The following is a 15,045-nucleotide window of genomic DNA, read 5'->3' on the forward strand; positions in this document are numbered from 1 at the left end:
CCCAGTCCTCCAAGATAACAGGCCATCCCCGGTGAAAATTATTAAAAAAGGAGTGCTGATTTGAATAAAGCTTTCCTGACACAGAGAATAAAGAACAAGTGAGCCCAGACTCCTGGTGAACTTAGAACTGTCACCACCCTCCAGGCCTTACACTCTCACCAAGGCACTCAGCCAACTAAGGAGAACAAATATACACAGGAGACACAAGAAAAGATCTTATTAATACAGTATTTATTTGTCTTCCCTCTGTCAAACCCTGAGCCAACCACTTTCCCCAGGCTGCCTGGGGAGATATAGGAAAAGGAACATACAGGGCAGACGTGACACGGGAAAAAGACCTATGGGAGGTGGAGACGGCTCCTTCACATGGCGAAGAGGATGAGAAAGGCCACCATCAGGCAAAATAGCCCCATGGCCTCCGAGAGGGCAAAGCCCAGAATGGCGTAGGAGAAGAGCTGCTGCTTCAGAGAGGGGTTCCTGGGAGAAGGGGAGGAGAAAAGACTGAATTTCTAGTCCACACAAAGAAAAAGATAAACATCAAAGGTGGGCTCGGGGAAAATTCATCTCCTCAAGCTCATCTTATGTAATGAGTCTCTCACGGTGGCACCATCAGGCCCCAATTCCTGCTGGATCCATCAAGGGCTCTACAGAGACTGAGTGATGGGAGTAGACAATCCAAAATTCTTTAACATGGCCCAGGTACAAACATAACCTCCTCTAGTGGATCACCCATAGCCTAACTTAAGGCCTCTGGGCCTGGACCTTTAACTATCCAGGGCTCAACCAGGATGGAACAGGTATCCAGAGTGGCAGAATCTATCAGAGCACTGCTCTGAAACTTGAAGGAGCAGAACCCCAAATAAAAAAATGTATAAAAGCCGAGCTACAATGTTAAAAAAGTGGGGGATTTTAAAGGCTTGGTCTCCTCTTTATTCTTTAGATGGTCTTTGGGCATACTTCAGAACCCTATGGCCTGATGAAACACAACCAGAAAAACCCTCTACAATGGGGTTTTTCTAGTGGTGTTCCATAAAGCCAGGGGACACACTACCTTCTTTCACTTCAAATTAGTTAAAGATTTTGGGCTTTAAGAAATGCGGGGGGAAGGGGGGGTGCCTGTGTGGCTCAATCGGTTGAGTGTCTTGACTCTTGATTTCAGTCATAATCTCACGGCTGGTGGGACTGAACCCTGAGTCCAGCTCTGTGCTGCTGGTGTGGAGCCCACATGGGATTCTCCCCCTCTCTGTCCCTCCCCTGCTTGTGTGTGCACATACTCTCTCTCTCAAAATAAACTTAAAAAAAAAAAAAAAAAGCCTACAAATGGTCTGTGGGGTTTAGATTATGAGTCAAAATGGGATAAAGGTAAGTCTTCCAACTTTGAAAGTCAATATATAATTTCTATTTCCCTTACTCTGTCACCTCTGGAAGCCTTGACGGATAAGGTAAAGCAACGCCAGCTTTTAACAGAACTGTGGATGCAGAAGCAGTCAGGCTTCTTGTTTCATATACATCCTAAAAAATAAACCTATTTCCTCAAAGGCATTAAGAGAACTTGCAGGTCTCTAGAGGATTAATTTAGTTCTAACAGTGAGTTGCCAGGGGTTGGTGGGGACTAAACAGTCCCAAGTGTCAGGAAGCTGTGGGGCTGGCTGCAAAGGCAGTTTTCCCAGGAGTGATGGGGGAGGGGGGGGGGTCAGGAATTCCCAGGGATGGGGAAAAACAGTAAAGAAACCACTATGCTGACTTGAGGCTCTAGATCAGTGGTAGCCAACTTTCTCCATAAAGAGCTAGATAGTAAACGTTTTAGATGCTGTGGGTCACATACGGTCTCTTTTTCATGACCTTTTAAAAATGTTAAACCCATTCTTAGCTCAGCTATACAAAAAACAGGCGGTGGCTCGATATGGCCCTCCACCTCAGTTTGCTGACTCCTACTCTAAACCAAAGCTTTTCAATGGAATTTTCCAATATGGTAGCCACTAGTCACACGTGGCCACCTAGCCACATTATAAGTACACAAAATTTAAATTTTGTGTACTTTTAGTTAATTAAATTTTTATTTATTTTTATGTAACGTCTGTGCCCAATATGGGGCTCGAACTCATGACCTGAGATGAAGAGTCACATGTCCTACTGACTGAGCCAGCCAGGTGCCCCTAGTTAACTAAAATTTGAACTCAAATAAGTTCATGTGGCTACTGTATAGGACATATAGCTCAAGATCCCCAGATATCTCTGCCCAGACCTCTGGAAACAGAGAGCCAATTGAGGGCCCAGCTTACCTGGCATAACCAATGATGAGGCTCCCAAACACAGTCCCAATTCCAGCCCCAGAACCAGCCACCCCAACTGTGGCAGCCCCAGCCCCAATGAACTTGGCTGCTGTGTCGATGTCCCTTGAAGCAGCGCTGGTTTGGAAACCACGGCTAGGAATAAGTGAGGTCAGGGGACGTGGGGCTGCCCAGCTGCTGAGGCTCTGTGAAGAAGATGCAGGTAGAGGATAAAGATTTTAAGAAATCTCTTTTTTGTTTCAGAAAGTTTTGTACCATTTAAACCCTTTATGCTACCACATTCCATGGCTTCTCCCCCAAACAGAAAAACTTTTAACTCCCTGGAAAATCCCCTAACATGCTGCCAAGCAGAACTCTTTGATGCAAGAGGTAGACATCAAATACCTTCAAAATTCAGGTGTGCTCTAGAAGTCTAAGACTGAAGGCCTAGCCTGTTCTTGGTGCCCTGAAATCATCGTCTTCCTGGGACCAACTGCCACCAAATGAAGTCAGTAAACCAGGTCACATAATGGTAGTTATCAGCAGCACACATGGGCATGCACTGCCAGTGGCAAAAACTGGAACACTAGATCATATGTTGTATCAACTGTCCTCCACCCTCACCTAAAGCCAATGGCCTTGATCCTTCACTAACTTTAGTCTGTGATGATCGTCCTCAGCACTCCCCCTACTGGTGCTGCCAGGTAACCCTCTTCCCCCCTCACCCCCAACCACAGGCCCAATTTCCACCTTATAAAGTACCTCATCTGTCAGTGTCTCTGGTGGTTTTAGTGCCACTGCAGACAGTGATCGGCTCAACAGCTGAGAGGTGCTCCTGACCTAGGGGGAATGACACAAGGGCAAGAGGGTCAAGGATGGCTGTGGAGGAATTTCAGAACCACCCCAAGTTGTTTCATGGATGCCCCATTCATTCTCTTGATCTTCGATCATTCTTTTACTTCCAGTAAATTTTAGACTCAAGAACCAAACCAGTTCTCTTGCTTCCTAGGCTTCTCCTTTGTTTTAAGGGAAGAAACGTACTTCCTTTCAGGCTATGAGGTATTACCCACTCTCCCCATACCCTTTTACAGGCCTCTAGAACAGGAAGAAATCTAAGCCTCAGAAGCATTTGCTTCACTCAGTGAGAGAGAGATATTTTGGTAATGGCCAACCCATAAGAGGGAAGCCAATGATTAGGGGAGCATTTTTCCCTGGACACATCCTTCAGGAAAATAGGCACAAAGATCCACATTCAAAATTCACCCCTTCTCGTAGCCTTTTCTAACCCCAAACCAAAGCAGACAACATGGTAGTTAACAGCCAGGGTTTTAATCAGATAGATCTAGATTCTAATCTTAGCTTTACTTCAGCTGTGTGATCTTAGGACAAGTCACTTAAATCTTTCTAAGCCTGCTTTCTCTTCTACCAAATTGGAATGCTGTACCTCAGGGTTGATTTGAGGAATAAATGAGATTATGTATACAAACTGGTAAACTCAGGTGCTCAATCAATGGTACCCCCCCCTAATAATAATATCACTCCTTTTCACTTACAGATGTATAAACCAACTGCCTCCACCATCTAATCTATAAATTCTTCCATGCTGTTGCTTGTTAAGTCAAAATATTTTTCCAACGTGTATTTCCGTGTGTTTCAACTTGCCACCCAAATTGAAGCTTCCGGAGGGAACTCCCAGGTACGACTCTGACACTCAGCGCAAGATCCTGAACACAGCGTGTACTCGGTCCAAGTTAGGCTACCTACTTCATGCTTACCATTCCTGGCAGGGTTCCAGTTTACAGGCACACAGAGTTTCAAGATAGGAATAACCTGACCTTACTCGAGATTCTCATTTACACTCTTCTAACATAGTTGGATGAAAAGAATTAACTGGCCTCCAAGGGATCTGAGACAGGGGTGCCTGGTAAGCATTCACTCTCTGTTGTCAGGCTAACGCGGCAAAGGACCTTCCCTCAACCCAGCTGTGAAGAGCAACGTGTGGCAAGGAAGAAACACGATGCCCCTCTTCTAAAACTTTCCCAGAAAAGGCAAGCACTCACCAAGAAGGGGGAGGAGACGAACTTTGCACAGGTATACATTTTCAGGGGATGAGGGGCTGTGGCAGGAGAGCTGGAATTACAAAAGTAGCGCTGTAAATATTGTCCTTGTTCATCAAAGGGTATCTTTTTTTTTTTTTTTTTAACATTTGTTTTTGAGAGACAGAGAGAGACAGAGCATGAGTGGGGGAGGAACAGAGAGAAAGGGAGACACAGAATCCGGAACAGGCTCCAGGCTCCGAGCTGTCAGCACAGAGCCTGACGCGGGGCTCGAACCCATGAACTGTGAGATCGTGACCTGAACCAAAGTCAGACGCTTAACTGACTGTGCCACACAGGCGCTCCAAAGGATATCCTTAATAGCAGAAAAGGTGCCGTTAAATTTACATGGCCCAAACAGCACAGTAAATGACCTCAAGTCATCAGCAGAGACAGAATTAAAACCCTGAAGTCAAGGGACACCTGGCTGGCTCAGTCAGTTAAGTGTCTGACTCTTAGGTCATAATCTCACGGTTCATGGGTTTGAGCCCTTGCATCAGGCTCTGCACTGTCAGAGTTTCTCTCTCTGCCCCTATATCCCCGTGTGCACATGTGCACACACACTCTCAGAATAAATAAACTTAAAAAATAAAACCTTAAAGTCAAGATTTCCTCCACACAGCTTCCAAGATTTCCTTATAATCAAGTGACTCCCCCTAGTCTGAACAAGCAGCCACCTGGTCTCAGCTTTGTTATTCATTTCTATAGCTTCACGAGTTGTGGTCAGAGGAAGTTCCCGTGTCTTCTACCTAAATTTTCCTTACTCTCTCTAAAAGGAACTCTTCTCAAGACTTCATTGTCTGGGACTAAAACTGCTGCCCTTTAAGGACTCTTGGGAGATAGTTGTTGGTGGCCAAGACCCTGGAAGGATCTCCAAAAATCTTTTTACTGAAATCCCTGGAAGTTATTGGACTCCCCAAAAGACTTCCATTTCCTACATTAATTAACAGGGCGAGGCAGACCAAGGAAGAATCCTGCCTTTACTCTAATTAGCCACGACTGTTAACGTATTCATTTGCACCATCACACTAAGAGGCATTCTGTTTTGTATGCCGAAGACCTAAAACAGAGCTGACACCCTGTAGGTGCCTAAGTTAGTAGAAATTATCTGAGAGAGGAGTGGGTGGGTTAAAGACCTACAAAAAAGAATTTCTTCAACGTTCATGTGAACTAGTTACCTGAAGGCAGGGATGGTATATGTATTAAAAAATGCATATTCAAAAAAAAATACATATTCGGGTGCCACTTTAGACCTTCCTGGACAAGCTCTCTGGTGATAAGGCCCAAGTATCCTATATTTCAAACAAGCTTCTCAAGTGGTACACTGGGAGCACAGTCTTTTTTGTTTTTGTTTTGTAACCTTTATTTATTTTTGAGAGAGAGCACAAACAGGGGAGGGGCAGAGAGGGAGACACAGAATCCGAAGCAGGCTCCAGGCTCTGAGCTGTCAGCACAGAGCCTGACGTAGGACTTGAACCCATGAACCACGAGATCATGACCTGAGTCAAAGTCTGATGCTTAACTGACTGAGCCACTCAGGCACCCCAAGAGCACATTCTTAAAATCAGTCCTGAAATGATGGTGGTGGTAGATCCAGGACTTGAAATCTCACACTTAATACTTCTTAATATGCTACAAGTTGAAATACTCAGGATTACTTAAACCTGTTAAAGGGCACTTCCTTAAAGGAGTTGTACTCAATATTTTCCCAGGTTACACCTCTGAATCCAGAATCTTAGTCACTTTTGGATTAATCCATGCCTTCAACTCTTGTCCCCTGTCTTAAACTGCCCGTAAGTTAACTCTATCCTAATTCTGCTGCAGACTATAAAGGTTTTCTTGGGTCAAAATCCAAAATTTCCCTAATACTTTAAAAAAGAAGGGCTCCTGGGTGGCTCAGCCTTTTAAGTGTCTGACTCTTGATTTCGGCGCAGGTCATGAGCTCGCGGTTGGTGAGATCCAGGCCCACATCAGGCTCTGAGCTGACGGCATGGAGCCTGCTTGAGATTCTCTCTCCCTCTCTCTCAAAAAAATAAACATGAAAAGAAAAGAAAAGAAAAGAAAAGAAAAGAAAAGAAAAGAAAAGAAAAGAGAAAAGAAAAGAACAGGAGGAGTAAAGCACCTGGCTGGTTCAGTCAATAGGGCATGTGATTCCTGAGTCCTGAGTTCAAGCCCCAAGTGGGGCATAGAGCTTACTTAAAAAATAATAAACAAGTAAATAGTTTTTTTCCCCAAGGCAATTAAACCTCAATATTATCATTCATAAAATATAGCTGGGGGGGTTAAATTAAATAACGTGTAAACAGCTGAAAGTAGTGCTGACGTGTTACAAGTCCACAACAAAAGGTGGCAATTAAGGGAGCCCTGTGCAAAGTACAGATGCCTCCACTGGCCACCTAACCAGGCAAGTCTGGACCTGTTAGCTTAGGACACCTCGGACCACAGCCTCATCCAGAATCAGCGGGCCTACATCATCATGAGTTTATTCCTTCGTGTAGATCAGCCGAATTAGGGGGCTGCTGACTTACCCATTCCCTTCCTTAAACCTTCTTTTCCTCTTGAGAGCAGGGCCAGGGGACTCTTGGTAGACCCTTGACAGGAAAGCTGGCCGGTGAAGACTATCCCAGGCTGCCCCACACGACTCTCTTGGGCCTGCTGCCTCTAACAGAAAACCTCGCTATTAGCCCACCACTTCTGTTTCCTCCAACTTCACTGGAGTGGAAGGAGGAGAAACTGGGAGACAGCCAATGGTTTCAAAGAAACCGGCCTCTTTCCTGCCATAGGTCTCCCCAGGGCACAGCCTGAACGGAGAAGGTGTTTTGGCTGTTTTGTTCTACCACGTTCACGTTTACTTTTAAAACAGACTATCTGCTCTCTCCATTGCTCGTGGCATCTGAAGTCCTGGGGCCAAGTCTTGCAGTTGCTGGGTAAGAATGGAACGAGTCAGAAAGCGAAGGGAAAGCAATAAAAAGGAGGAGAGAGCCGGAGGTTTGTGACAACTCTGAACAGTCTAGAGGGTGAGACGAGAGCGTCTGCAAGGGTCGAGAAGAAAAGGTGAAAACGAGCCCTCTGGGATTGGACTTTCGCCGGCTCCAAGGCGGTCTTCCCTCCCCCCTCCCACGAGACATCCAAGATGGCGCCAGGCCCGCGCGGTTGGAGGTCACGGCACGCGGAAGGGGCAGCCCTAAGGCGCGGGAGTACCAGGCCCAAGGGAGGGCGTCAGGGCCAGGGTGGGAGCATGCAAGGTAAGGACCTCAAAGGACTCGTGCGCGGTGGGGTGTCCCGCGCGCGTGCGCGGCGCATCGCGGGCGCGAGGGCCCAAGGCCTTACCTGCTCCCAGAGCACAGAAGACAGAGAGGGGCGGGGGGAGGGCGGGAAGAGCGAAAGGAAGGCTCGGCGCAGGCGCGGCCTGAACCAACGAGTCGTTCTTCTAAGGATAGAAAAATCGCAGCGTTGAGGGTCGGCCCAGGCGCCACAGCGCCGCCTGCCAGCTTTGTGGCCGCATTCGGCCAGTCGCTCCACCTGGTGTTTGAGAGGAGAAACTGCAGGCGGAGCCGACCCTCTACAGAAATGAGGACAACTGCAGTGGAAACGGATCTGTAACGTGGCCGGCGGTTTGGTCGGCTCGGCGTTTGGGATCTTGGGACTCACGTCCCCGTACCCAGCATGTGCAGTCACATTGTCAGCCCCGCCCACACCAGAAATTCAGTGTTAAATCACAAACACCGGGTTTGGGGTTCGGTGCCCAAATGTGGCAGAAGGAAAATGAAGTCATGGGACTCCTGTCTTCTGTCGCCCAGGGACCCTGACTTTATGGATGGGAAACCCGTTCCGTGGGCGAATAGTCAGCAAAGTGCCCCAGCTGCCTGTGGCGGCCCCGCCTTTATTTTCCTCTCTGTCTTTCTTATTCTAGCGATCAGCCGTGAGGAAACCAGCGTCATCGAACCAGAAGATAGGGGCTAATGATGATTGTGACTCAGGCGTCCTGACACTAAGCCTTCTCTCCGGAGTCCTGAGACAGTCAAGGAATAGTAGGCACCAGGGACCTGTAGTGAGGCTGTGAGGTCACTGCAGGCATGCCCGGGCCTCTGCCCAGGCTCCATCCGTGGGAGTTAAGCAGTTCCCCATGCCTCTCCGCTTCTCCCTCGTGCCCTTTTGCTCTTCCTTTCCAAAATAAATTGGGGGTGGGGGGAAGCTCCGGCCCTCATCCCTTCTTCTAGGCCTCTTGGTCTCGGGAGACAGGTTCTGAGCAGCCCCCTTGGAAGGAGGGCAGCAGGGCCTACCCACTTTTCCTCATGCCCAAACCCCAGCTACCCAGGCATCGCGCTTGAATGCAGCACGAGAAGGACGGGGAAAGCTCACCAAACCCCCATAAAAAATAAAAAATAAAAAGAGAGCCGCGGCTGTAAATAAAGCCAAATCCGCCACCCTCTGAGGGGCCGTTTGTCCTCCCCTCCTTGGCCCCGTCCTTCCCGCCGCCCCCTCCCGGCTCCCGGGCCCCGCGGCGCCCCGGCCCCGAGCTCCTCCATTTAATCGGATTTGGGAGAAGGGGAGGATAAATCACGGCAGCAGCTTTACGGTCCCGGAGGAGAGGCGAGCCGCAGCCAGGCACACCCCGGCCGGCGATAAAAACCGCCGCTGAAAGCCCACGGAGCAATTTCCCGGGACCCCGAGCGACGCCATTACAGGAATGTAATTTTGCCCGGATGAGGCCCCGAGTTTAATTATCCTCGCGGAGGAATTTCAATGCGGCCAATCCATCTTGCAGGCGGGCGGCAGAGGGATTTATATGGGCCCGTTATTTCACACCGATCCTCCATCTGCATTTTTATGGCCCTGAGCTCCTGAAAGGGAGGGGAAAGAGTGGGGAGAAATCGGAGACGCGGGCGAGGAGAGAAGGGTGGGGGACTTCCCGCCTTTCCTAAATCCACGATTCCAGCTCGGGCGAGGATTCTCCCTGGTTGCCCTGCGATTCCCCAATATCCCTTCCGTTCCAGTTGTTGACTCGGGGTGGAAAGGGGGTGGGGGTAGGTGAAGAATGGAGCTGGGGATCGTTGGGAGTCAATCAACAGGTATTTACCAAGTACCAATTGGTGCCAGGCACGGTGTCAGATGCTGCGAGCAGAGAGGGAAGCCGGGCCGGCCAGGATCTCCCCTGAAGTCCCCAGACACCCCCCGCCCCCCCCCCCCCCCCGCCCATCCTGAATTCCTTTCAGCTCTCAGCTTCACAGCCTCCCAGGCAAAAAGTCCTCCGTCCACAGGAGCCGCTGCCACCGAACGGTTGTTGCAGCTGTTTGTTGCGACAATTCAGACCCTTCTCGGATATCGCCGACAATCCCAAAGCGGGATTGGGACCAAGGGGCCCACGAGGAACCTAAGCTGGCTCCTCCCGCAAGCTGTTAGAGCCTGCAATGTTTAATTCTCCCCTACCCTGGTTCAGTGGTGGGCTCCGGATTCACGCAAACCAGGGTTTCCAAGCCACTGTGATCTTGGGCAAGCTGTTTAACCCCTCTAAATCGATTTCCTCCTCTGCAGATTTGGAATAATAATAGTGCTTACCCCTGAGCAAATATTGGGATAATAGATGTGAAGCTTTTAGCAAGGTGCTTGGAACTCAGTAAGAGGTCAATACATGATAGTAATAATAATAATAGTTATTGTTATTGTTATTATCATTAGAGTTGGGAGCATTGCAACTCAATTCTGCACTGCTCCCTGGAGACTCGATTGCAAGGTCCCTTCAATGATATCTCGAGACTCAACTTATCACTTACTGAACTTTTCCACCCTCATAAATCATGCAAAACAAGTTATTTGACAGGTAGGTGGATGGAGAGATCTGTGGGGAGGGCCAAGTATTCGGGAGGCTATTGCTACCAGGCCTGAAGTCAGAAATGCAATCAGTAGGGAAACAGACTATGTAAAAACGGTTGAGCTACGTGAGGGAAGAGTGAATTTGAAGACCACAAAAGAGAACGTTAGCGAAGGTCGAGGGATCTTCTTAATCCAGGGCTTGGGAAAGGGTCCTTCCTCCACTTCAGTGAGGGAAAACTAGGATCCAGGAAGGAAAGGGTGTGGAGCCAGACTATCCTTTCCAATCAATCCCTTTCTTTTCCTACCAGACCATGTAACAAGGTTGGCCTGATTGGCCAGTTTTTCTAATGACTGTTAGTGGCACATTCTGACTGGTTAGCAGCCTCCCTGCACAGTGGTGACGAAAAAATGAGATTGATCTTTTCTTTCTTAGGATTGGTTAACAGCCCTCAGGGGGGCCAGAGACTCATTTTAATTGACTAGCTAGGCTAGGAGGGAGGTCCAGCACCTCTCACATGGAAATTCTGGGTGTTCTTTTCCACAAAGGTCACCAAAAAATGAGTCTTGATTGGCTTATGCATGTTTGCCTTCGGACGGGAAACACAATAGCTCCGAGAAGAAAAATCAAAAGGATCTCGAAAGGCATGCCACAGTTCAGTTTGAAACCCCAAACAGAAAGATGGATTCACAGAGAGAAGCATAAGATGGATAAAAAGAGAGAGAGAGTAGGACACAGAGAAATGCAAAGAAAAAAAATTGCCAGAGAGAAGAGGAAGTGTTTGAATAATTTATTTTTCACTTCTGAAGGCTAGGATGAGGCTACTTTATGATGCGTGTTGCTAGATGCACATGTCACCGGCACGTGGCACAGAAAGAACAGCTGTCTTGGGAGCAGGAGACTGGGAGTCTAGTCCCAGCCTTACCACTAACTAGGTGAATAACTTTGCAAGTTACTTCATCTCTCAAAACTCTAATTTCCTCACTTGGAAAAATCAGAGAGAAAAGTAGGTGGTTTCTGAAGCTCTCTCCAGTGTTAGCTTTCTAGGATATTCTTTCATTCTGTTAAACAGGCACTTTTGTACAAGTTGAAAGGGCTACCTTTGTATTACCAATCAGGACTATTCTTTGGTTTTTTTGTTTTATTTTGTTTTGTTTGTTTTTAGTTTATTTTTTTTTTTTAGTAATCTCTACATCCAGTGTGGGGCTCAAACTCACAAGCCCAAGACCGAGAGTTGCGTGCTATTCTTGACTGAGCAACCCAGGCACCCCCAACAAGGACTATTCTTTTTATTTATTTATTTTTAACCTTTACTTATTTTTTAATTTTTTTTTTTATTTTTTTTTTAACGTTTTTATTTATTTTTGGGACAGAGAGAGACAGAGCATGAACGGGGGAGGGGCAGAGAGAGAGGGAGACACAGAATCGGAAACAGGCTCCAGGCTCCGAGCCGTCAGCCCAGAGCCGTCAGCCCAGAGCCGTCAGCCCAGAGCCGTCAGCCCAGAGCCCGACGCGGGGCTCGAACTCACGGACCGCGAGATCGCGACCTGGCTGAAGTCGGACGCTTAACCGACTGCGCCACCCAGGCGCCCCTAACCTTTACTTATTTTTGAGAGACAGAGGGAGGCAGAGCACAAAGAGAGAGGGAGACACAGAATCCGAAGCAGGCTCCAGGCTCTGAACTGTCAGCACAGAGCCCGGCACTGTGCTTGAACCCATGAACTATGAGATAATAACCTGAGCCAAAGTCAAGACATTTAATCTGTTAAGCCACCCAGGTGCCCCCCCAACAAGGACTATTCTTAAGTCTTGAACCCTATTTGCGATTGTTAATTTCAAGCTCCCGGGGCCAGTGGGTGCTGACTGATGGATTTCCTATTTTCTCATGCCAAATCAGTTCCCCAGGATAGCAGGTGGTGAGCCATCAGTAAACCTCCCTATTCGTGGAGGAAGAAAACAATAGATGGAAGGAGGGAAAGAATCAGTAGTATCCGGGCTTCTGAGCGAGGGGCCAGTGGGACAGTTGGTGGCAGAAGGACAGCCAAACAAATTTTGAAGTTCCTTTGAATTTGTATGATGAATTTGTACAGGTCCTACATATTTATCTAGAAGCCATGATTAAGTATCTATGTAAACATAGATTTGGTGCTTGCCGTCTGGTGGCTCCTAAGCCAAGGAACACACACAGACAAAACAGAAAATAAAAGTCACTGTGATATAATGTGAAGACCTAAGGACACAAACCAGAGATCTGAATCTAAATTTTGTAATACTACTAATTAGTCATATAACTTTGAGAAAAATCACTTCACCTCTCTGGACTTCAGCTTTCTCAGCTGAAATGTGCGGGAGAGCCCTAGATGATAATTAAGTTCTTTTTTCAGCTTTAAATGTAAATAGCATAGCTTTGTCCTTTCTGGGTTGCCCTTGTCTCCTGTGACTTCAAATAAGCAATCAATGTTTACTGAGCATCTACTACATGAAAGGTATTGTGCTTCATGGTGTGAGTGGGAATAAAACCAGTGTGAATGGGAATAAAAACAGTGTGAATGGGAACAAAAATAATGGGAATAAAAATAAAAATAAAGAGGGGGTGCCTGGTGGCTCAGTCAGCTAAGCAGCCAACTTCGGCTCAGGTCATGATCTCACTGTTTGTGAGTATGAGCCCCACTTCGAGCTTTGTGCTGACAGCTTGGAGCCTGGAGCCCACTTCCAATTCTGTGTGTCTCTCTTTCTCTGCCCCTCCCCTGCTCACTCTCTCTCTCTCTCTCTCTCTCTCTCTCTCCCAAAACTGCATAAAAGCTAAAAAAATTTTTTTAAGACAAAAAATTGTCTTCATAAATTTATAATCAATAAGAAAGACATATGCACATACAGCTATGATATGCAACAAGATTTAATAGGTTATTTGCGGAACCGATGTTGAGGGGGCAGTATGAGTTCCAGCTAGAATGAGCAAGGGGACACCATGATTAAAATAGTTTTTTTTTTCTTTTAAAAAAGTATGAAATAATTTGAATCACATGAAAGAATGCAAGTAACATATAGGATTTACTCAACAGACATTTGTTGATATCCTATGTTCCAGGCACCGTGCTAGGTGCCTGAAACATAGACATGCATGAACAAAATAAGACAAAAATCCTTATTTTCCATGGGTGCCTGGCTGGCTCAGTCAGTAGAGCCTGTGACTCTTGATCTTGGGGTTGAGTTTGAGCCCCACTTTGGGGGTAGAGTTATTTAAAAGAAAAGAAAAGAAAAATATTATTACCAATGCCACCGAGAGGCCCCACATACTCCTCTCTTATAGTAGCCCCCGAATTTTATGTTTATCATTGCAAGATTTGTTTTCATATTTTTGCCATATATTGTTTATTTTGGCTCCCCTTTTTATTTTGTTACCATGCTAAGAATGATATAATATTGTTTGTAGACTCCCTTTGCTCGCCCTTTTCATTCAACATTATCTTTCTAAGATTCATCCACGTTGATGTAGATAGCTGTAGTTCATCCATTTTCATCGATGTGTAATAACCCACTCATTTTTTGCTCAGTTCCCCTGTTGATGAGTATTTAGGTGTGTTTCCAGCTTTTTGCCATTACAAACAATACTGCTCAGAACATTTCTGTACGTGTCTCCTGATATACGTGAGCAAGAGTTTCTGCATAAAGGGAATTGTTAGGTTGTACAATATGAACTTTTCCAGATAATGTCAAATTGCTTTCCAGTATTTATGCCCACCAAAGCATCTGAGTTTTGGTTGCTGCCTTATCCTTACCAACTTTGGTATTTAGCTAATCTGTTGGATGTAAAATGATATTTCACAGTGGTTTAAATTTATTCTTGCCTGATTTTTTTTTTTTTAACGTTTATTTATTTTTGAGACAGGGAGAAACAGCATGAATGGGGGAGGGTCAGAGAGAGAGGGAGACACAGAATTTGAAACAGGCTCCAGGCTCTGAGCTGTCAGCACAGAGCCCGATGCGGGGCTTGAACTCACAGACCGCGAGATCATGACCTGAGCTGAAGTCGGATGCTTAACCGACTGAGCCACCCAGGCGCCCCTATACTTTCCTTATTATTAATGAGGTTGAGCATCTTTTCATATATTTATTGACCACTCATGTTTCTTCTTCTGTGAAATGCCTATTCATGTATGTCCTTTGCCCATTTTCCTACTGGGATATTTGTCATCTCCCTATTGATTTTTAGGAATTAACAAAATACGTATAGCCTAGTACTGATCTTTCGTCAGTGGCCGCTATCTGCTTCCAGTTTGTAGAGGGCTTGGCATTTTAGTAAAGGCTTAAAGGATGGATGGTTTCAGTTCCAGCTCAGAGTCCTCATTTAGTTGGATTAATTAATTCTTAATTCATTCATCAAATATTTATTGAATGTGTAGCCAGACATCATGCTGGATCGTGAGAATACAAATATATCCCACATTTGCTCATTCCTTACCACTTCCAAAATCTAGTGGGGTCCAAGCCACTGACAGCTCTTGCTGGACCACTACAATAGGTTCCTAGCTGGTCTCCTGGATTCCGACTGGTTTTGCCCTAATCTATTCTCCACTCAGTAAATAACTAAAGTGATCTTTTAAAATGTAGATCAGATAATGCAACTTAAAACCTCCCAATAGTTTTCCAGGGCTCATAGAAAAAATTCCAGGGTTCAGCTTGTTACTACTGATTCTCAGACATACCAGCTTGTTCCCACTGCAGCCCTTTGCTATTTCCTATGCCCAGAACATTCTTGTCCCCGATCATACAGTCTCTCATTTTATTTAGGTCTCCCCTTAAAGAGCACCACCTTATAAGGCCTTTCCTGACCACCCCATCTAAATAGTCACTACTTTCTCTTCTT

At 46.3% G+C, this 15,045-nt stretch overlaps 1 protein-coding gene across 2 annotated transcripts; it reads right to left on the reverse strand.

Moving 5' to 3' along the window:
- Positions 1–214: 214 nt before the first annotated feature.
- ATP5MC2 (ATP synthase membrane subunit c locus 2) lies at positions 215–9,581 on the reverse strand. 2 transcript variants are annotated; one of them, XM_043564129.1, is made up of 7 exons: positions 9,447–9,581; positions 7,697–7,796; positions 6,895–7,027; positions 4,331–4,400; positions 3,033–3,110; positions 2,283–2,476; positions 215–477 (listed from the first exon to the last, which is right to left on the reverse strand). In XM_043564129.1, the coding sequence occupies exons 1-7, from the start codon at positions 9,564–9,566 to the stop codon at positions 363–365; spliced, it is 810 nt and encodes a 269-aa protein (XP_043420064.1). In that variant the 5' UTR covers positions 9,567–9,581; the 3' UTR covers positions 215–362. The 2 variants fall into 2 exon arrangements, with proteins under 2 accessions (XP_043420064.1, XP_043420065.1); XM_043564130.1 differs by lacking the exons at positions 6,895–7,027; positions 9,447–9,581 and having other exon boundaries at positions 7,697–7,793.
- Positions 9,582–15,045: the final 5,464 nt, after the last annotated feature.

Source organism: Prionailurus bengalensis, chromosome B4 (assembly GCF_016509475.1).
Source record: "Prionailurus bengalensis isolate Pbe53 chromosome B4, Fcat_Pben_1.1_paternal_pri, whole genome shotgun sequence".
Classification (NCBI taxonomy): Eukaryota; Metazoa; Chordata; class Mammalia; order Carnivora; family Felidae; genus Prionailurus; species Prionailurus bengalensis.

Bases quoted from the DNA above. Each gene is read 5' to 3' on its own strand.
- ATP5MC2 (XM_043564129.1), bottom strand. From the start codon at position 9,566: ATGGGCGGGGGGGGGGGGGGGGCGGGGGGTGTCTGGGGACTTCAGGGG. The intron at 4,401-6,894 runs GTAAGTCAGCAG...TTGTAATTCCAG, and splicing joins AGGTTTAAGGAAGGGAATGG to CTCTCCTGCCACAGCCCCTC. The intron at 2,477-3,032 runs GTACTTTATAAG...TCTTCTTCACAG, and splicing joins CAGAGACACTGACAGATGAG to AGCCTCAGCAGCTGGGCAGC.